This window comes from Tachypleus tridentatus, chromosome 1 (genome assembly GCF_004210375.1).
Source record: "Tachypleus tridentatus isolate NWPU-2018 chromosome 1, ASM421037v1, whole genome shotgun sequence".
Classification (NCBI taxonomy): domain Eukaryota; kingdom Metazoa; phylum Arthropoda; class Merostomata; order Xiphosura; family Limulidae; genus Tachypleus; species Tachypleus tridentatus.
The window spans coordinates 75,087,596-75,110,897 of NC_134825.1; the positions used below are offsets into that span (position 1 = coordinate 75,087,596).

Consider the following 23,302-nt stretch of genomic DNA (forward strand, 5'->3'; position numbering starts at 1 on the left):
AATAGAGCCTTTGTAATATATAATTTACAATCAGAACTACTTGCGGAGAGAATATTAGTTAGAAACAACTACAGCTCTCTACATAAGTGAGCATCAGCTGCTGTGACAATGATGTTAAAAGGTTTCTTTTCATTACAGTTAGAGTGTGGTCTATTGATCAATACACCGCACCGTGAAACCGAGCGTCCATGATTCGCGACTCGTTGAAATTGCATTCTGAATTTTGGGGCTGTGAGTGCGTTATAATAGTGGCAGTCAAGTCTCCCTAATCGATAAAAGAGCTCAAAATTCCACGGAAGGTACTGTTGACTAGCTGCCTTTCGTCTGGTACATCGCATCAAAATTAGGATTAGGGACGACTAGTGCAGATAGCCAGATTAATAACCAAATCTTTCCAATAACCGTCAATGTTACAACAATGTTGTTTATTTTCAAATATACAAGTGCAAACTACAATTTAGAAAAAAAACCTATTCACATCTCAAAAAATCTTTTTATACGATCATATATTCCCACCATCTATCTCTCAGCTTCTATTGCAAATGACGAATGACTGAGCCACGTCACTAATTATAGCGTTTCCCTTCTTTTACTTACAACAATTACGTTTTTAACTTAAGCTTAACCTTGCTTTACGACTAGACATTTTCCAATGAATACCTAAAATACACCGGAGTTGACACAATGCTCTGATAATTTCTTACGTCCAAGAGTTACACAATTGATGAGACCGAGTGTGAAATGTACATAGAACTTAAGCAATCTGTTTACTAGCGTTTTCAAAATTTAAGGAATTTCCATTGCAAATGGAAATAAAACATTTTCTATAAACCATCTTTTTTTAGCTTCAATGATTATGAGCATACTCTTATTTTTTACAAATAAAATCAGTATCGAATGTTTTCAAAACTTCTGTATAGTTTTTTATATGCTCATTTTGAGAAAGAATTCTTCCAGTAACGCAAGGTAAAGAAATGTAATGAAACATATTACATGGTTATTTCATAAATAATAATAAAAAACAGTAATAAAAAAGCAAAAATGGCAGCCTAAATAATCTCTCATATCTGTTACAATTAATAGTTGTGGTCAGATTGAGAGTTGTGTGTACAATAGCTTTGTTTGTTTGTTTTGAATTTCGCGCAAAGCTACACGAGGGCTAAATGCGCTAGCCGTCCCTAATTTAGCAGTGTAAGACTAGAGGGAACAGGTTAGTCATCACCACCCACCGCTAACTCTTGGGCTACTCTTTTACCAATGAATAGTGGGATTGACCGTAACATTATAACGCCCCCACGGCTCGGAGGGCGAGCATGTTTGGTGCGAGGGGGATTCGAACTCGCGACCCTCAGATTACGAGTAGAACGCCTTAACCCACCTGGCCATGCCGGGCCATGTACAGTAGCATACGCGTTTTTCTTTCTACCTCGATGAAACATAATACCTGACACGAGAAGTTCACTTGAAGTTAAAACGTATTCTCAAGACAGCTGGTATGGGTATTAAAGCTTTAATTACAATAAGGTACAGAACGTTTCGACCTTCTTAGATCATCTTCAAGTTAACGAATAATATATAACAAACATAATAATATAAAGTTGTCAAATTACAATAATAAAGCAACAACAGCTTTCTAGAAGTAAAAAACAACAACAACATATATAGGTCAAGGTAGGTTTGTTCAATTTAAGGCCAACACAAAACGTTGATGTGCAAATTACATGTTTTATTGGGCTTTTATTAATGAATTATTTCTTTTTCCAAAAGAAAATAGCACTTTGATTTTATGTTGTTAAGCCACCTGAGAAACACGTGCGGGAGAACTCCCTACCACACATGAATGACATTAAACCAACTAAACACTACTTTTAGATATTAACATGTATGTTAGTGACAGCCAAATTAGATTAAACCACATACTTTGGTTAACAAGGGCACACAATATCTAACTGACCTGTGGTATTCACAATTTACAATATTTATTTCTACCTGCTAATGTTTGCATAATGGTGAAGTCAATATACCGACAGTATAAAAATTCAGTAAAACTACGGTTACCAAAGTGTTAGAAGTTCCCTCGAAGGCACCGGAACAGATCCCAAAATAGGCTATATTTGTTCACTGCCGACATTAAATCGCCTGTATTTCGTTTGGTGTTCATATTGTTTTTTCTCTATATCCTTGAAGCGTATGGCGAACGTGGGAAAGATGTACAAAAGCGCTAATCTTTCCACAGTTATTCTTATATGGTATGAACCACGTAATATACACACACACGAGTAATATATATAATATATATAAAGGTATAAACATATAGTTTTCATTATAGTTTCACAAATTTCTGTTTGCATTTGTATAGAGTCCTCGTATATTCGATTATCAAAGAACATCGATTTTATTCGTTACAGAAATATCCCAGTAATGTATCTAGAGCCATGATGAGTGCCAGATAGCTTCGTTCAGTTGTCAATCACATAATCCTAAGGATGTATACGTATCCAGATTGAGTGGTGAACAGCTTCGTTCAGCTCTCTGTTACACATCCTAAGTATGTATCTTAGCCATGTGTACTGGACAGATTATTTCAGCTATATATTACTTTATCCTAAAGATGTATAAGTAACCGTGTTCAATACTGCACAGATTCATTCAGCTGTCTGTCACGTTATTCTAATGATATGTCTGTAGCCATGTTGAATAGTAGACAGCTTTGTTCAGCTGTCTGTCACGTTATTCTTAGAATGTGTCTGTAGCCATATTGAATAGTAGACAGCTGTCTGTGACGTTATTCTTAGAATGTGCCTGTAACCATATTGAATAGTAGACAGCTGCCTGTGACGTTATTCTAATTATATGTCAGTAGCCATATTGAATAGTAGGCAGTGTCTGTTACGTTATTCTAAGGATATGGCTGTAGCCATGTTGAATAGTAGACAGCTTCGTTCTTCTGTCTGTCACGTTATTCTAAGGATGTGGCTGTTCAGAATACTGAACAGCTTCGTTCAACTTTATATTATGTTATCCTAAGGATCTATTTGAAACCATGTTGAAAACCGGACAGCTTCGTTCAGCTGTCGATCACGTGTAAGGACGTAGGATACTTGTGACATGAATGATGGCCGTGTTAATTATACAACGCCCTGTGGTGACAATTTCCGATAACTTCAGATTCGTTTCTCTCATTGGTATATCCATCAAGAAATATTGCTCTTCGATGAATAGTATTCATTTTATTTACGTTCGAATTTATATTTAGTAGATGTTATTTACAATAACTAATACGATGTATAATATAATCAGAAGTATTTTAAAAAGAATTCTGTACAGTATATTTACATTCTTGTGCTGCCACTTAGGAAGTTATTTCTGAACTACACGAAGCAACTCTTGCAATTCTTAACCATTCATTACAAGTCCTTGAGAGTTTATTATAAAACTAGAGACAGATAACTGATAAGTCGGGCAATTGTTTCTTGAGACTGCATAGACAAACAAATCTTAAATATTCTTTCGTCTCAAAAGATCAATGTCATTATTACATTGATTCATACTCTAGGGTTGTATTGGTTAAAATCTATTTTCAACACACTTAGTCACAGACACCTATAACTAGGGAAAATAGAATAAAATGAGAGAATCGAAATCACGATGCTCCAGAGTTGTATTTTTCTGTTCTTCTGTCTTATAACATTCAATGCAGTCAAAGACGGAAAACGTAAACATGAGTTGCATCTGGCCTTTACTTCAGAAAGAAAAATAACTCGTCTACACTTTCTATTATGTCTGTTTGCACACGTGAGCGTGCATACACACTACATCATATATTAAAACTGTAATGATACATATACTACACTTCATACGAGAAAAAGTTCGGACCATTATATACATGGTTAACTTGGTCCACGAGTCCCGTAAAATCGATTGCACAAGGTGCACTTCAGCTCTGTCTACACAGGATTACTCTATATAGATTACAGTGAACGCCTAACAAGACTACACCGGTCAATCTAGCTGACGTTGTTTTGTGTAAGGTAATTCTATTACTTTAGATAAAGAACACTTACTTGTTTCACCTCCAATGACCGTAAGACTTTCTTGCTTTGCTTTGACCAGTGTTTTTATTCCTGTCCATTAAATGAGATTCGAAGGTTCTTAACAATTTAAAAACATTAGGTGCTAATTGGTTATGTTACATAATTTTAATTTGTACGTGTCCTGCATTATTTTGTGTGCACAAAAAATAAAAATAAATTATGTTAAGTAGTGCTATGATATCTTTGTCCTTTTTTTAATGTACTTAAATATCAAATTTTAATAGCAAAAAAACGTTAAGTGTACATTACTGTTAGTTGATTTTGTTTTAGTTGTTGTTTCACGTATTTGTGATTACAACGCTAAAGCCAGTATCATAATTTCACCTCAACTCTACAAAAAGCTGACATTGATAGGTCCTAAACACATCGTAAACCGGGGCTCCCCGAGTCAGTGAGACAAGCCGACGTGGCCTCCGAGCGGCCGGGACTAACAGGTGGGTAATCACCACAACTAGGCCTGGGGCCGTAGGCGTCCTATACCCCGACCTAAGCCGCGGGTTGCCCGCTCACTCTGTAAATCTGCCAGCTCATTGTTTGAATTTTTAACTGTTTCCTCTCAGACATACGACCACTACACCCTTGGTGCTATTCTGAAAGAGTTCATAATACCACATATTTATTAGGAGTTTTTCTTTTCCTTATAACCATAACGTCTATAGCCCAATTTCATGTTGAATATCTGTCTTTTGCGTCTCATGTGCTTTGTAGGGTGACAAACGACGCACATAACACCGCTAACCCTATCGCAGATTCTGATGTTTGGAAGAACTGTGTCGAATATCAGTACCTGTTAAGCCTTCTTCGTATAAAAGTACTTGTAACCTTTTCGAAAACAAATTAAAAGAAGCCCTCTTACCTGTCATCGTAGGCGAAGTCGGCAGCCAACGTGTTCCAATGTAGTAACCAGGCAACAGCAGACACAACAGTTACCACACAGTGTTCCATCTTTCCCAGTTTGTGGCACGCTAACGTCTGGGACGACGGCTCACGTTCGCGCCGCCAGTGCGCACGCGCACTCTTGCCGGGCATGCAAATTGTGGTCCTGAGGCGGTCGTGAACGAAACGTCCAATGAAACTGATGACTGGCCGGTGTGGTTCCCTGCAAGTGACCGACAGATTACCGATAAATACGTATTCAAATACATTCGTATAACAACTATAAATAAAGTTATAGACACACTTATGGAATCGAGATAGTTTAATTCTGCAGAAAATAAAAAGCCAAGAGACTGGCTACCAGACACAAAGTATCGATTCCCTTCTGTCTAAGACATGTACGTCAGTAAATACACATGGACGAAACTAAGGCTGAGAAATTCTAATTTAAAATGTGTATACGCTGAATATTTGACACTCGATACATATTACATAGCTCAAAACACGAATTAATAATTACACAACAAATATAAATTTATATAAATTGCAGTTCATATAACACTAAAATTATAAACAAAAATAATCCAATATGAAACGGTTTTATTTAAATGTAATACCTAAGGCCTAATCCACTTCATATTTAGTCTCATCAAACTTTATTGTTTATAATGTTTAAATAATTCTTAAGAATTTTATTTAAATTGCAATCATTCTCATAGAGGTATTTTATATTGGACTAACGTGAAATATCTTAAGCTTTCCAATCTTTGCAAATTCATTGCTATTGGTATTACGGTGCGTATATGTGTGTTTTTGTTAGCAAAAAGTCACATCGGGCTATCTGCTGAGTCCACCGAGGGAATTATGGTCGAAGTTATCGTTAACAGTGTCAGTACCCAACTGATTCAATTGCGATATAAACATTAAAATGTAATTGTTTTCTTGTGTGTTGATTTACAGCATAAGTATTTCAAATCAGTTTGTTATACACCTGTTTTCGTTAATATGCACGTTAATTGTAAAATATCTTAAACATTGTTTATACAATTAACTTACGTTGATCAGAATTTCTTAATATGTAACGAAATATTTAAGATTTATATACATATATGTAAGATTTACAAGCAATAAGTTCATATCATTACTTGTCAAGTAAAATCAAAGAATCCATGAAGAATCATTACAGTCTCCCTTTAATGGTGTTACAAAAATGAAGAAACTTTACAGTACCCTTAATGGTGTTACAAAAATGAAGAAACTTTACAGTATCCTTAATGGTGTTACAAAAATGAACGAGAATAGGCTTACTCTTTTGCTTGTTAACAAATTTCTACTAGCGCTTAAAAATCAGAAGGGTTTCATAGCTTAAAATTGTGTTTCTATAATTTCTAAGCACGAGACCTTTATAATATATAGATTGAACGGGTAAAAAATAAAGTTTATTTATTTGAGTGATAATGCTTTATTTACACATATGAATTACGAATCAATAAACGATATACAGTTTACGTCTGGCTTAACAAGCTGCATCAAGCTGTTTTTAATTATCGGTATTTTGGTCCTTTGGGTGGACCCGGGAGGATCAAGTACAATTTTGACATCTTCCTCCTGTACAAAACTAAGACAGTACAGTACGTTTGTTTATTGTGAATTTCGCGCAAAGCTACACGAGGACTATCTGCGCTTAAGTTAGTTTTAAAACAAGCCTGTGTTAAGTACAACATCATATTTCAAGCAATCGAAATAATACTAAGTAAGGTAATAAACAGTATTCAGAGGTCAATACATATATGTATATCCTAATATCTTTCTGCCCATCTATCTACCCCACCTAAAGTTGTTGATATTTTACAAATAACCGACAAAGAATTGAACAATAACAAAATTTACAAAGCCTTGTGTATATGTAATCCTTTAACAGTTAACATCGCAGCAGCATACCTACCTCTTTTATTTTCGACATGGCCAACATCTAATCACCCACTACGATATCAGCTTTACAGTTTGGGTTATCAAACGAACCGTTAACTTCACAGCTGGTACGACTAATTAACAGTGTCTTAATATGCGTGTAGTTAACCACCATGTAACAACATTACAAACAGCGCATATTTTACCTTTAGTGTTAAAAGCGTGTTTACATTACAAACTTCTAACAATGTTACGCCCACAACGTAAGGTATGGAAATTATTTACAACTAATTTCCACTGTAGGTGTTTAATTTCCGGAAGGAAACCATAATTAAAGAAACTATCTTTTATTTTCAGTCAAAACTTGGTGTAGTTCGTTAATCAAACTTCGAGTAGACTGAATTTATATTTTGTTATGTCTATAAATGTTTAATTTATGTTTTTGATTTGTGAGTTAATTTGAGAAATTCACCAAAAAAATAAATGACTAGTTACTGATCTTAGTGTAGCAGCAGTTGGCTGTTTGAGATGGAAAAATGGATATTTTAATAAGATTCTATATAACTCACTATCAGCATCACTGTTATATTTGTTACATTTTAAAGACCTACAACGATAAAATTAGGGGCTCGATTCCATGCAATGAACGTAGCGCACTAGTCTATTGTGTAGCTTTGTGACAAAACAACAATAACAGTGTTACTGCTAAATTACACCAAGCACTTTAGCCAAAATGTTACTTTAATTGACCACAACATCCGAGACAATTTAACTACACTAATATTTACATTCTCAATAATGTCACTGTTGTCTTTTTCGTTACACCGTACTCTTTAGCAGTTCGATACACCTCGGCCGTATCTTTTCAAACTCCAGAAAAATCAATATATGTTTGTTTTTTTTTGCCGAGTTGCAAGTTATTAATTAACATTTGTCACCTTGGTCATTGAATTAGTTCCACTCAGGCCTATATATAACAAGTAATACAATGGAAGAGTCGGAACGAGTCTTTTCACCAAAGATATTTGGGCCTTTTCTACACAGATAATTTAAGAGTTTTATATGCACGTTAAGCCTTTAGTAACAACAACGAAAATCTTAAGGAAGTGGACGATTTAGATTATTGATATGGTGTGGTCGTTCAATTCCACTGACACCACGGCTATGCAGTTGTTCCTATAAAACATTTCGAAACCGAAAGCACAGAGTTTGTGAACTAAATACAAAATATACTTCAAGATAATACTGTAACCACTCAATCAACACTTCATTTTTCTATCATAAATATCAGTTTAGTCGCTCATCATTTCATTTCTCTAAAAACGTCAATCAACTTGAGCTATCACCATTCTTCAACACGTAACACAAAGTAGAAAGAACAGTGATCGTTTTCTTTCACAACCATTAATTCTATCCAGTTACATATCACTTCTCCTAATATTGCGGTCAATATTATACAAATACCTCTTTTTTATTTAAAAAACAACAACAAATAAATCCATTAATCTCAACAATTACGTTTCACTTCCCTAACAGCCAAACAACGATAAAGTTTTTTCCAACAGAAAAAGAATTCTGAAATACACGATCAATGGTTTTCAAAATGTCAACCACGTCTAGAACCAGTTCGCTTTCCGAAAGAGCTTCCAAGTCTGACATTCGTTAATATATTCAAGATCCCAGTAAATCATACCATTTTTCTTTTCAAACAATTTGCAATTTTAACCAAACGTTTGCTTCTCTTGTCAATGCTTCATTTATTAAGTATTGTTTTTTGTGCTTTTTGAATTTCGCACAAAGCTACTCGAGGGCTATCTGTGTTAGCCGTCCCTAATTTAGTAGTGTAAGACTAGAGGGAAGGCAGCTAGTCATCATCACCCACCGCCAACTCTTGGGCTACTCTTATTACCAACGAATGGTGGGATTGACCGTGACATTATAACGCCCCCACGGCTGAAAGGGCGAGCATGTTTGGCGCAACGGGGATGCGAATCCGCGACCCTCAGATTACGAGTCGCATGCCTTAACACGCTTGGCCATGCCTAACCACATTTTATTAAGTAACTACAACATTACAGGCTTAACGTAAAATAACGTAAAGTCCTCGTTCGTTAAAAATATTTGTTCGGTGTACTAACAACTAAATCAAATCTGTGACTACAGTACTTCAGTTTGTTTCTTGATTTTCTTTAAAATTGATATAAGGGATTACGCGAAATCCGCACACCACAAAGTTTTTTGTGCACTACTCACATCGACTTCCATAAGAAATAGTACGAAAAACAGCTAGTGACATACAAACGTGACTTAGAAAAAGCAGAATAAAGTTGAACTTAGGAGTATCATTCAGTAATAAATTAATATAGAATTTTGTAGAACCGCAGCGATATTTATTGCTGAAAACTTGCTAGCTTGGCATTGTTGAAACACATGGTATAGTTTATACAATGAGCGTTAATGTGCTTACAAACCGTTGTTTGTTGATTTGCTACTGAATTAGCACAACGTGCTTATCTATACAAATATGTAATACCATATGAGACTTTTTTCTTTCCTAATCGTAACTATTACATTAAATTGTCGCAACAATACTCTTTGTACCTTGAAATCATTGGTGAACTCTAAAAGAGACAGTGAAAAGCCACAGTGTAAGGTGCTGTTTTCCGTTGAAAATTAGTGTCGAATTGTTTTGCACAACAATTCTGAAACATTTTTCCCTGAACCGACGACTTAATCGTTTATTCATTGAATTAATTACATTATGAGGGAAATAATTCCAATCTCCAAGCTAGATCAACAGAAACTATTATCATGTACTCTTGAAAGCGTATCAATAGTCGCAAAGTTTTGGTATATCTTTATCATATTGTACACGACATTATTAGTACTTGTGTGTAGGTATAAAGCCATCCAATGTCATTACGATGCTGTTTTGCATTGTCGCAAATAAAACAAATGCAAGTACAATGTGATAAAACTCGAAAGGATTACAGAATTGTTAATAATGCTGCAAGGCGAAAGGGAAAAAAGAACTGGTCAAATAGTTCATCATTTGGCCGAAATGCTGACCATTTTATTCCCATTTTTCCCGTATAATAGTTTTTATTATTCATTTGTCTTTTCAAATGATGTAGTTTATACGTGAATTTTTGTGGTAAGATATTTTATCATAGTTTTATTGTAGCAGTCCAATTCCATGAACTCTTACTCAAATGGGCCCAAGATTTCCGCCATTCGTCAAATTGACATTAAACAAAATAAAGTTGACTGTGACATTCACCACTTCTAGAAGTGGCCTTGTTTTCAAATATTACAAAAGCTACTTATTAAATACATCAGTGGTCCTGTATCTGTGAGATCTCCTTACGGCTAAGCGTCTTGTTGTATTTAATTACAGGGTGTTCAACATGAGAATCAATATCGCTTTTCTTATTTCTTTGAGGTTTGAAAAGCGGATACTTTGAAGATACTCTATAAATGTGTAGACACATTCAGGATTGACAACCGACTTTTAAGGACATCCTGTATGATGTCTAAACCAAGTATTTAGTTAATTTTCAAAGTAATTTTTCTCAGACACAATTTCAACTTATTTCTCACGAAACATTTCCAAATAATCACTTTAGTGTACTCCATACTACTCAACATTAACTCCCACTTAGTTCTTCAAAAGATGCATTTCAGTTTAATCTTCAAGTACCCTGTAACCTGCTTAAAACTAGAAAAGTAAAGTACTTCATTCATACTATTTCTATAAATTACTTGAAATATCAAGTATATCCATAACATCCGCGATGCATCCGAAACTCACTTCAATATATCATTTGGTTATTGTGTCTTATGTGTTACACTTATGGCAAAAACACCGTATATACTGAATGTAGGTCACCATTCGGTTCCAGGAGAGAAATGAATTTATGTCTTCAACAATGTATTTCTTCTACTTCCATATATTTTTTCCTCAGAACCATTTAAGTAAGATAAATGAATAATTTATGTTGTGTATGTTTTTCCTTATAGCAAAGCCACATCGGCCATCTGCTGAGCCCACGAAGGGGAATCGAACCCTTGATTTTAAGACTGTAATTCCGTAGACTTACCGCTGTACTAGCGGGGAGCAATTTATGTTGTAAAATCTTCGTACCAAATCACGCACGTTATTACTAAATCTTCAAGAAACTTTGAAAATATGTGTTTACCCTGATTATTCTGTTGTTGTCGATGTTTAGATACGGATACATTCTATTTTCAAATTTCTATTAAAGTTTATCTTAATTTATTCCATCACAACAAGTGAGAAAAATACAGAATGGACAACACAAAAAACAAACAAATATTTTGCTAAATTTGGTAAACAATAGTTCAAATCTGGTTACCACATTGTCAAATTCTAAATAACAGACAAAACAAAAAATCAAGTTGTAAGAATCGAACAACATTAATTTTGCTGAAGGAGTTGGGGTACTCTTGACTACCACTGAAGTGAGTTAAATAATATTTGATAATGAAAAGACAATCAACGTTTCTCTGTTGAGGAAGATAAAATCACATTTTACTCAAAGAAAAAAAAAGGCAAATATTTTGTTTTGACCAAAACCAAAGCAATATTCCACTCGGTTGCATCGTTAGAATATGGTATATCGTAACACCCAAATTTATCAAACTGTTATCAATGCGTAGCTTAAGTTGCATAGTTTTCCGCTTTGCGTGAAATAACTTTACGTAACCTTTAATGGTGTAGATATTATAACATCAACTCTGTATCAAGTGGAACCGAAGAATGATTTGCAAATTTCGTTAAACATATAGACTTATTCGGTGAACAACAAACTGCCATTTTGAGAAACTGTTTGTTTGTTGAATTTCGCGTAAAGCTACTCGAGGGCTGTCTGCGCTAGCCGTTCCTAATTTAGCAGTGATGAAAGAGAGGGAAGGCAGCTAGTCATCATAACCCGACGTTAAGTCTTGGATTACCCCTTGGGATAAACCATCATACTATAATTTCTCCCGCCCATAAGGTTAAAAGATCGAACATGTTTGGTGACGAGATTCGAGCCTGCGATCCTAAGACTAAGAGTTGAGTGCTCGAACAACCAGACCATCGAGAGAAAGAAATATAATTATTTTATCAAAAATACCATTGCTAACAATGTGTTCAGTTTTTACACGTTTAACTTGTAAAGCATTTTAGGTTTGGTATTTTTTCGATTTTTTAAAGATACGTATGAATATTATCAGCTAAAAGGAATTCTGACAAAAACAAAAGCAGATATATGGACCAGTGCAAATTGATAACTTGAATACTATAACTTCTAGGAAAGCTTAAATTAACTATAATTAGCAGACTTCAACCAGGTTTGTTTTGTTTTGAATTTCGCGCAAAACTACACGAGGGCTATCTGCGCTAACCGTCCCTAATTTAGCAATGTAAGACTAGAAGGTAAGCAGCTAGTCATCACCACCCAACGCCAACTATTGGGCTACTCTTTTACCAACAAATAGTGGAATTGACCGTCACATTATAACGCTCCCACAGCTGAAAGAGTGAGCATGTTTGGTGCGACGGAGAAACTTTAATCAACAACTTAATAAAATTTATTGTTACTGTTATGTTTAAAATATATTATTCAATATATCAAAGCAGTTTCGTTATTTAAATATTACACAGAAAATAGATAACTAAGTATTTGGACCCAACATTTGTTTAAGAATTTTCAATTCACACAAACATATCGTTCTTCAATTAATCTAAAGTCATGTACGTTTTAGCCGGAAGTTTAAATATCTTCAGTTTCTTTTAATCTTAGTAATTCGAAATTTTCCGCATAAAAGTAAGTACCGATACGAGAAACGGAAATAAATTATATCCACACGCACACACTTTGAGGACGAGATTTATATAAAAATACAAGGCAAAAGTGTAAAAGTAAGAAGCTAAATTGGAGAATACAGACGTGTAAGAAATGTTACGACATTGTAAATTAAATTGTCTCACAAAACTTTACATTTTTCATTTCCTAAGAAGCCTGTCTTCACTCAGCCATTTCTTGTCTTATCTGTGTCTTACTTATTTTGCTGTTTTTATGCTTCCTTGCAAGTTATTCGCAATCTTTCTTTTCTATGTTTGGTTTATTCGATTAAGTTCAGAATAACAAACAGTTGCTGGATTCTTCAAGCTTTTCTTAATTCGTTCCTCTTAATCTCCATTAAGTTCTTGTAATTTGATCACTGCTTAGAAGTTGCCATTTGATTAAATAAACTACTGTTTTGCCAGTGTTGCATACCATTTTACTAGTTTTCATACTTAATTTTGTCTCTCAGTTTCCCCACGTTTGTATGAGACTACTTTTCTGTCTACACCACAATTACAGACGATGCTAACATGTTTTAAATGTAATAGTCTTTATGAAGGAACAAATTGGATAAACGCAGAGTGACTTTTATGTAAAGTAAATTTGAGGCCCTAAAGTTGGCTTCATTACGTTTCCTTTACAAAATCCTACAAAAGTCCTAAAGCAATTAAAGTTTGACTTTTACATAATAAGTGAAAAATATTTTAACCAAATCAGAAAGCGTTGAAGGTATAATTGTCATAATTAGCCTTATATATTGGCATATTTTTCTTTCCTTAATTAAGAATTGATATTAGTTAGCATGTAGCATTGGTAAGAGGTAAAAACAAAACTTCCGAGTACAAAATGACTAGTACTGTATAACACTGTTTAGAGGGAAAATAACATCCAAGTACAAAATTAGAATTATCTTAGCGTATCACTGTTTAAAGATAAGAAACACTCCAGCTACAAAACGAGCGCTACTGTTTGCTATTGTTTAGAAGTAAGTCACTCCCGCAATGTTACTACTATTAATTAATTAATGCAACAACCCTGTAGAAAACTGAAAACTTTTTCTCTCTTTAGTTAATAGAAACAATGATTCATAGCCTTAGATTGTTAGGAGGTTTTCTTGTTTAAAATCGGTTCCAACTGAACTTACAAGTTTGAATTATCTAATGAAAGCAATTAGAGAAAACCTGACAACAATGTGGGTCGAGCAATCGTCTTCAGTTAGTCTAATTGTTTTCCAATAACAGAGAAACCTTCCTTTTTGTCTTCTTTATCCTACACCTCAACAGTGGTTTCAGAACAAAATCTCAATTATTCAAACATAAATGGGAATGAAACTTTATTTTTCAGAAACTCTGGTCTTTTCACAAAAGGCGTCTGTAATTGTACTATAACAACTTCAGGGATTAGCAATCATTACATGCACCTTAATGAAGGGTTAGCACGCAGTGCTGGATTACGTTCATGCATGCTTTAGTTAGTGCTACTATAAGAGATGTTAGCAACTGATCGAATTCTTGATGAGTTCAAACCTACTGTTGGTTTCACAGCACAGTTTTGTTGCAAATCTCTGTAATCTGTCTAAAATATTTAACAATAGATTCGCACGCTATCATCAAAGAGCTTGTTTCAACTTGTATTAGATCTCACACTGTTACAATTCGAAATCGAATTCATTGTATACTTATTCTCAAGAACAATTGAATGTTTGAAATAAGCAGAAGCACTCTTTTCTATTTTGTTAGTTTTGTTTGAATGCGTAACAATATAAAATCGCTGGTAACCTTTTATTTCATGTAATACAGAAATAGTTGTTACCTATTCGTTTAATGATTCTAAAACTGCTTTATTCAAAACTACTGCTGGATAATGTAATGTCATCGAAAGAAGCGTACTTTAGATACAACATTTCAAATTTAAAATGTATCGTGTTGTTAAACAGGATGTGCACTAGTCACAAAAAGGGATAATGAACATGGACATTTAAATAAATAATTTTTCATCTATTTGATTCCATTTCGACACTGCTGCCATCTGGTGGCACCGGTCAAGTATTTTATTTTGTAAATTCTTTGCCATCTTTGGTCAAGTAAAAAAATAATAGTTTTTATTGGCTATTTTAGTTAATCCAGAAATTGCTCTTACCGTAGGTTATATAGAATCGTGTGAAAGTTTACGCGTGTTAGGACCAGATATACTTTATGTTTTAACTTGTTTCTGGCGACATTCAATCCGTAAGTTTGATTTGAATTGGCACTTTGTAAGAGCCTATTATTGTGATTATTTTATGTTACTGACATGTTTTCACAGTTATCTAACTTCATCATAAGTACCAGCTTGCTTTAGAACAATATTTTTTTCTGGCGAAACAAAAATAAAATACATTATTTGATTTGTTTGTTTCTCTAAGGACCAAAGTGTATCAGAATCCTATGCGTTACCGAATGGATTCTGAAATGGTAGCTACGTTTAGCATTATCGGGGCCTTTTTATCAAAGCAACTATATAAACAGATCAGGACTAAATGTTACACCGCTAATTGATGCATGCAATGTCAACATATTTAAGAAATCAAGATAAATACTAAAAATTACAATTTAATGTAAAATATAATCTGCATTAAATTTCTGAATGAAAGATGTTTTTTTTTGGCCAAATTTAGGAAACAAAATACATATATAGGAATTTTGCTACTGAACATAAAGAAACATATTCTGTGATTAGTTTTAGAGAACAATCTGAAATAAGATTCATAAATTTCTTTTTAGATATTATAATTGTCTCATAAATATATTCGCTTTTTATATTAAATATTTACATATTTACTTTATATAATGAGAAAGATTCCATGGACATCATGAACAATTTGTTAGAACAATAAGCAATTTATCAGTAATCTGTAGAAAGTTGTATAATTCAACATTTCACTTATCACAACAAAACCTTATTAAAACATAATATTGAAAAAATATAGCATCAGATTATTATAAATAGTGTCTATAGCCTTATATCAATTCCTATTAAACATTTTATAACGGTTGGTCCTCGTCGTATTCTAATAACCTCTGCGATGTGGCATGCTACCGATGTAATCCACCGTGGTTTTATCTGAACGTGTCATTAAAATGCACTGAAACTCAGCTATAGTAGCTGGTTTAGTGTTGTGATTAGCAATTTTCTGACTCAGTGCTGCTCAAGATTTTTCAGTGTTATTACATTCTGAAGACTTTGCTGGGAATGGCAATCTTTTAAGTTCATTCTGGTCGAAATAATCCCATACAATACGCGTACTGTGGGAAATAGCATTATCATTATGGAATACAAAATTATTACCAAATCTTTCCTTATCATATGACAAAAATGTCTTCTCAGTGTGATGTCTGTAGGAGGCGCCATTGATGTTTCTCTGCAGAATATGAAAAGCAGTTTTTCTACCATGATGAATAGCTGCTCAGACATCTACTGCACTACCTCCTGTGTGTTCCCTGTGGTAAGGTAGTCTTCCTTCACCGGTTCTCCAGGCAAACGATGAATACGAATGTTACCATGAGCTTTATCAAGCCGAAAAAGAGACTCATATGAAAATATCACATATGGACAGTGTCATAACTGCAAGATAGCATGCTGTATTGGCTAAATAACTCAGTGACGACGGTGAATTCTAGTTAATATCGGTTTACAAATAGTCCTTCTTACAACATATCCTTGTTTGGTCAGTCATCTATGTACTATTCTCCTGGATACTTTGGAATGAATGTGTTGAAACCATTCCTATCGTAGAGTGCTGCAAGACTTCTGTCGACTTTGATTTTTTAACCTGATCAAAATACGGCCATTATGGACAGTAGACTTTTCTGTAAAGTAATGGTGTTTCAAGATTCTGCATACAGTACACTGGGGATACCCTACTGTTATGACAATGTCCATTTGCTTCATACAGTTTTTCTAGACAGTCGAACAATTTTTGCATTTACCTTAAATATTTACTTACGTGTATCCATATTTTGTATATACTAATTGCGTTATATTACGGAATTACATATCTGAACTGCTTCGTTTAGTAAAATTAGTGTGTCTATGATCGTAGCTCAATTCTTTTTAAATCTATCGAAAATAAGCATTGAATGTATTATTATGTAACTATTCCACACATTATGTATGACCTAAATGGATAATACTTTCAATGGTTAACTAAACTGCCTGCTGTCGAAATGTTATTGTCCATAGCTATTTCAACAGCTATTGTCCATAAGAATACAGAAGAAGTGTTAATTACTTATGGAAATGACAGAGGAATGAGTGGTTCGGTTTACTGCTCCTTATATGTCGTCAATGTTCAATGTTTGTGTAATTCATGGGCGATTCACAGTAATTTAATTAGTATGTCTAAAAACGTTATACTATGATTTTCCCGTCCGTGCTTGCGTCATGCAGAAGATGCACCACATTGGCGTGGATGATGTCTTGTTTTAGAGGACTCTACCTTAACATTTACTTGGATGATGTTTTGTTTTAGAGGACTCTACCTTAACATTGACTTGGATGATGTCTTGTTTTAGAGGACCCTACCTTAACATTGACTTGGATGATGTCTTGCTTCAGAGGATCCTATCTTTATATTGACTTGGATGATACTTTGCTTTGGAAGAGCCAATCTTAACATTGACTTAGATGATGCTTTGCTTTGAAGGAGTCTGATTTACTGATGACCAGTTCAAAGATAGATGTCATTTCCTCGCGGCATAGCGGTGCCACCTACAAATCACTTGAAAAATCCAAAACTTTTATGACATGCCTCCCTCTATTCCTGATACATTTTACTACCAGCAACAGGTTAATGATTCTCTTGGACTTGACAGCAAGATCTATGCTTCGTATTATGTGACGACATAATTGTATTATCTTGTTACATGTCAAGTATTGTTCCTGCAGCTTTAGGCTATGTGGATAAAGCTATTGAATATGACTCTAGTTTCGTTCTTATAGATCTAAGTTCATGCAAATGTTCTTGTTTGCAGTTCCAGGGAAGAGTACAAATGGATTAGACCTTTTAACCGTGAGTCAAATCATGCAGATCGCCATAAGCAAGGTGATTGAATGTATCATAGGTTGTGAATAACCCTCCGTTTTTATCTTACCAATAATAATATTACTATTATATTACGGAACACATTTGTAGAAAGACTTGTTTGCTTATTCAGCACAAAGATGTCCAATGGGCTGCCCATGCTCTGTCTAATGCAAATATCAGTGTTATTATACCTCAACTTGCTCTTAGAGAAAAATATTTTCTTTAACATTTGCATTGTAAAAATACACAAAGATATCCCCATACTCTTTCTAGACAAGCACAAGATATGCTTTCTCTTACAGAATACCCCCCATCCCAGGAGTCCACAGGTAAATCCGAGGGCTTAAAATATTAAAACAATGTGGTATCGATACCCACGGTATGAGCTGATTACAAATGTGTAACTTTGTGCTTAATAACAAAATAACAATTTTAAAGAATAATATACAGCCCACATCTTTTTGTTTTTTTAAGAAATTGAATCTCAACCTAAACTTTAAAATTCAGTTATTATTTTGTTACCACGGATTATTCCAAAGTCGAAATGGAATACCATTATTATGAATGAACACACACACAAATATTAACAGATTTGTTGGTGTATAATAGCTAAATCTTCGAACAAATATATTTCTACACCCTTTCTGCAAACACATACAGAATTAAACAGAAAATATTGTGGAAAGAATGTTATACTCTTGATAGAATTTATGTTATGTTAACATAATACAGTTTTTCGGTATTATCAACATGAGACCTCTAAGCTCAGCAAGAGACTATCCTGATTTATAACTGATAACCAGAAAAAGCAAAACCATGATTACACTTAATCGATTTTGTTTGCTTTTTGTGGTATCGAAACTCGATTTTTAGCACTATAAGCATTTTGAATTACCGCTCAGCCACTGGAAAAGGGCTCTTAATAGAAATAACAGGATTTACTGTCAAGCACTTAAAATGGCATATCACGGGTTGGAACTTTGAACTTCATGGTCCACAAGGGGCACGCTAATCACCGGATAAGGCCCGACTTTTTACCTTGATTCTAACTTAACGAACGACTTCAAATATTCCTTGCGTATAATTTCATGAAGATTTTCATTATATATCTTGTAATCCCTCTATAAAAACACGTTTGAATTTACTTAAAAGGTTTATTAGAAAAGAAGAGTATAAGTAACATAAAAAGTTTGAACTCTCCGTTGTAAATGCCACAGGAGAAAGAATCTGGATCCACTGATGGGTGAATACTGTCGGAATTGTACACTTTCAAGATGAGTACTGACTAATTAGTTTAGAACTTCAAAGCTTTCGATGAAGAACTGAGAAACCCTCTAGTGAATAATTTATTCAGGTATCGGTACATGTATTCTTTTTAGATGCCAAAGATGTACGAATATCACTTAACGCATGACGACGGAATGGAAAAGTTCTAGCCACAGAATATTTTTCACTGTTTGTCATGACATCTGGTAAACCACGCCTGACCGATTTCTTTGAACTATATCCGTGAAAGCCTTAGCAACGGGAACTTCATTTTCCGCAGCTGTTTTTATTGCTTGTTTTCTCAACTGTTCCTTTTCCAAGATCGACTCAGTTTCTAGAGGTTGTGCATATATACTTCAGATAGTGGATGACATGATGAGGTTACATAGCATTCCTACTTTCTTACCGAATCTCCCTCTTGTAAATCCTTAAAAAAAATAAACTAAAATCCAGGCAGGGAATTAACTTCGATCACTATCCAACACTCATTTTAATTAAACAAACCACTACATCGGAAACGGATGAAAACGATACTTTTAGGATAATAATACGATATTCAACGTATGCTGAGTCAGGGCTTTCATGTTATACCACTGCAAAGATATTTAATTATTAATAAACAATGAAATAATGCCATTCGATACATATGCCTGCGCGCTTACATTTAATGTACACATATTATATATACCCTAACGTTTGACTACATTGCGTATTACCTGTTCCTAAAAATCTACGTGTAATTACGCCAAAAGTTTCTAAGAAATCATGCGACACTCGTACATAACTTATGGTTACTTTCAGTTCAATGAAACAAGGCCCAATGGAATGTAGATAAACCAATTACTTGACAAGTAACTTGATTTTGGTCGCCAAGACGAGACATTTCTGCAAGTTAATTCAATATTAAAGTTTGCTGCACATGCCGGAAGAAAATATTCTGCCATTAGTTTAACATTTTACAAATCTTTCGGCCTTCTAGTTTTATTCCAATCCTTTTGTATTCTTGATACATAGAGTTGGAAACTAGAAAGTATTTATTTGTTTTGAATATCGCGCAAAACTACACGAGTGCTATCTGCGCTAGCTGTCCGTAATTTAGCAGTGTAAGGTAGAGGGGAAGGTAGCTAGTCATCACCACCAATCGCCAGTTCTTGGGTTACTCTTTTACTGACATCCGTCACATTAAAGGTCCTCAGGGTTGATAGACCGAGCATGTTTAACGTGACTGGGATTCAAACCCGCAATACTCATATTTCGAAGCGAGCGCCCTAACCACCAGGCCATGCCAGGCCCCACTAAAAAGAATCAGACCTTTTAGATCTTCTAGAAATGATCACATCCAATATATATGCAAGCATATAATAGTATTGAAAATACTGACTTTGATTAATTGAGTGGCCCGGCATGGTCAAGCGTGTTAAGGCATGCGACTCGTAATCCGAGGGTCGCGGGTTCGCGCCCGCGTCGCGCCAAACATGCTCGCCCTCCCAGCCGTGGGGGCGTTATAATGTAACGGTCAATCCCATTATTCGTTGGTAAAAGAGTAGCCCAAGAGTTGGAGGTGGGTGGTGATGACTAGCTGCCTTCTCTCTAGTCTTACACTGCTAAACTAGGGATGGCTAGCACAGAGAGCCCTCGAGTAGCTTTGTGCGAAATTCAAAATACATACATACATTAATTGAGCTCATAAGGTAAAACTGGCTACTATTTCTGACACTATTTAAAGATAAAAAGTTATTACAGCCATTAACACAATAAAACATATGTTTTTATATTAAAATGGTTAACTGTAGAAACCATTACATTTTATTTTTGAACTCCTATTATTATTCACCTATGAAGCCGGTTAGGCTTATCCTCTATACAAGTCTTTAAAGTGCTTGGTTAGAGGGAGTGTTTTTGGTATATGTAAATAAACGTAGTGTTTAAACGATTTATTCTGAAACATATCTTTCGTGTTTTATTGTTTTTGTTACTAAGAGAGACGCAAACTCGTGAAAAAACTAGTGCTTATAAACATATCAAAATCAGATGCTAAAAAGTATCGGATAACCATGACAAAAAAAACCTCAGAAAAACATAACTTCTCAGAAACTACAAAGAATTTCCATGTTTAACCATGTTAATCCTTATTCAAACATTGTATGAAATACTTCCATATACTGAACTAATACTCTAACGTACATCTTTGTAACATTAAAACATATTAAGTTATTGTGGTTATAGGATACTTATTTTTTTACTTCTATACATTATTCTAACTATCACGGACTGTTTTATCCTGAAAAAAATGTACAAATGCGAAAAACTGTTTCTTTTCTTGCTAAGATATTTTATTGAATATTTGAACATGAGCTAGAAATATTTGGTAAGGTTTTGCTGAAAACAGAAGAAAGAAAAATTTGCAAACTACATTTACCTTTATGGTAATGGTAATTTCTAGGAAAGGGAAAAATGTTTTTCTTTGAACGAAAAGCGAGATATTATATTATGCAAAAAGTCTAAAGTGTAGTTTTGGTTTAATGGGAAAGATCCTGTTTAAATACAATCTTGAACTTAGCGATTGGGATTTTATTACGATGGGCTATACGAGTTGTACGGTGCTTTGTTATTTATTTTTTTAAACAGTTAAAACTATGTATAAACATGACCGAACCAACTACAAGTTTTACTTCAGCTTTTCTTTCAGCTGAATTTTAGTTTCAATTAAAGATTGTTTAGTGCGTTAAAATGTTCAAAATATTTTAAATTTAAAGGAACTCAAATATCATTTGAATGCAATCGAGAAAATGTATAACACACGTTATAAAACTAAATAATAAATATCTTATGCTTCGATAGGGTGAGAAGAGTTTGAACCAGCAATGACAACCAGCTGGTTCTACTAAAATAAATTTTAAACTTGAGTAAATAAATAGTAACAAGTAGTAAATAAAGTTAGGATCTTAAGATGTTAAACTGAACATGGAATTTTTTTGTAATTGTAAACTATAGGTCATATGAGGATTGTTTTATATTTGCATTATGAGAACGGTTAAAATCATATGTGTATTCTATCTATAGGTCGACTCTGACGGTTAGAGATTGACTGTCTTATGACGCATTCACAGAATAAAGGGCAATGAATACTATCTGGTATCGCCCTGAACCGAAACCATCTCTCCGAGATAATTAAGCTTTGTTAACTAAATAGATCTATAAGTTGGAAGTCAAACCGCTTCACTCATGCTAATGGGAAGAATGTACAAGAACACGGCGTTGAAATTCGAGCTATGAAAAAAACAACATTTAATATATCATCTGCATTTTAAAATACGAAGTTGGAATCGTGAACATTTCTTTGAAGCAATACATTCCCTTAAAAATGTTAAAAAAGATGTCTCACTTTCCCTTGTACAGAAAACTGAAACACACCTACGTAAGTACGATATTAGCCCCAAAAATATCTCTTGTTAATTTACGCCCAAATATCTACACAGTTGGAACATTTACACTCGATCCGAAAAGAAAAAAGGCATTCAAACCATGGTCTCAATAAAAGTATATCACACGCACAGTATATTTCTGATAGTTGGAGAAATATATCAAGATAACTGATTTATAGCACTGGCGCTTTTGACATTCACCCTAACCGTTATATTGTGTTTACAAGCCAATCAGTACTCTCAGACACCAAATCCAAACATCCAGACCACTTCTGACCATCGTAAGGTTTATAAAAAGAACAAAAAACAAATATAATTGTGAGAACCATCAAAGGGAAGCCATCTCAACAACTCCTGACGAGACATCTGTTGCTTCTGATCATGAAGATGTAATCCTGAGTAGTTGAAAAATACTCCTGTAAAGTTTATCCAGGTGTACTAGTCTTACTCACAAATGTCTCCAAGAAATCTATCCGATCTGAATTAGTTCATCACAAATCTCTTCTCATCATATTGATTAAATTCTTCAACTAATCGTGTTTACCACACGTTTTATATGTTAGAAACGAATTGCATTCCAAAGTTATGAAGAAGGAAGAGATATAACCTGACCATGTCATGTCACCAAACATTGACCTCAACAACGAAACAGATTGTTTGTGTGTTTTGAATTTCGCGCAAAGCTACACGAGGACTATTTGCGCTAGCAGTCCCTATTTTAGCAAAATGAGACTAGAGGAAAGGCAGCTAGTCATCACCACCCACCGCCAACGCTTGGACTACTCTTTTATTAACGAATAGTAGGAGTGACCG

At 34.4% G+C, this 23,302-nt stretch overlaps 1 protein-coding gene across 3 annotated transcripts in view; it reads right to left on the reverse strand.

Annotated features, from left to right (window-relative positions):
* Positions 1-23,302, reverse strand: part of LOC143252677 (protein O-mannosyl-transferase TMTC2-like) — a 304,308-nt gene that overhangs the window by 187,868 nt on the left and 93,138 nt on the right. For 2 of the 3 annotated variants that reach the window (XM_076505193.1, XM_076505183.1), the window contains exon 3: positions 4,951-5,193. In XM_076505193.1, coding sequence (XP_076361308.1) covers positions 4,951-5,123 — 173 coding nt within the window. In that variant the 5' untranslated portion in view covers positions 5,124-5,193. Of the gene's footprint in view, positions 1-4,950; positions 5,194-23,302 lie in introns of those variants that run through there. The other variant, XM_076505201.1, reaches the window with a different exon arrangement.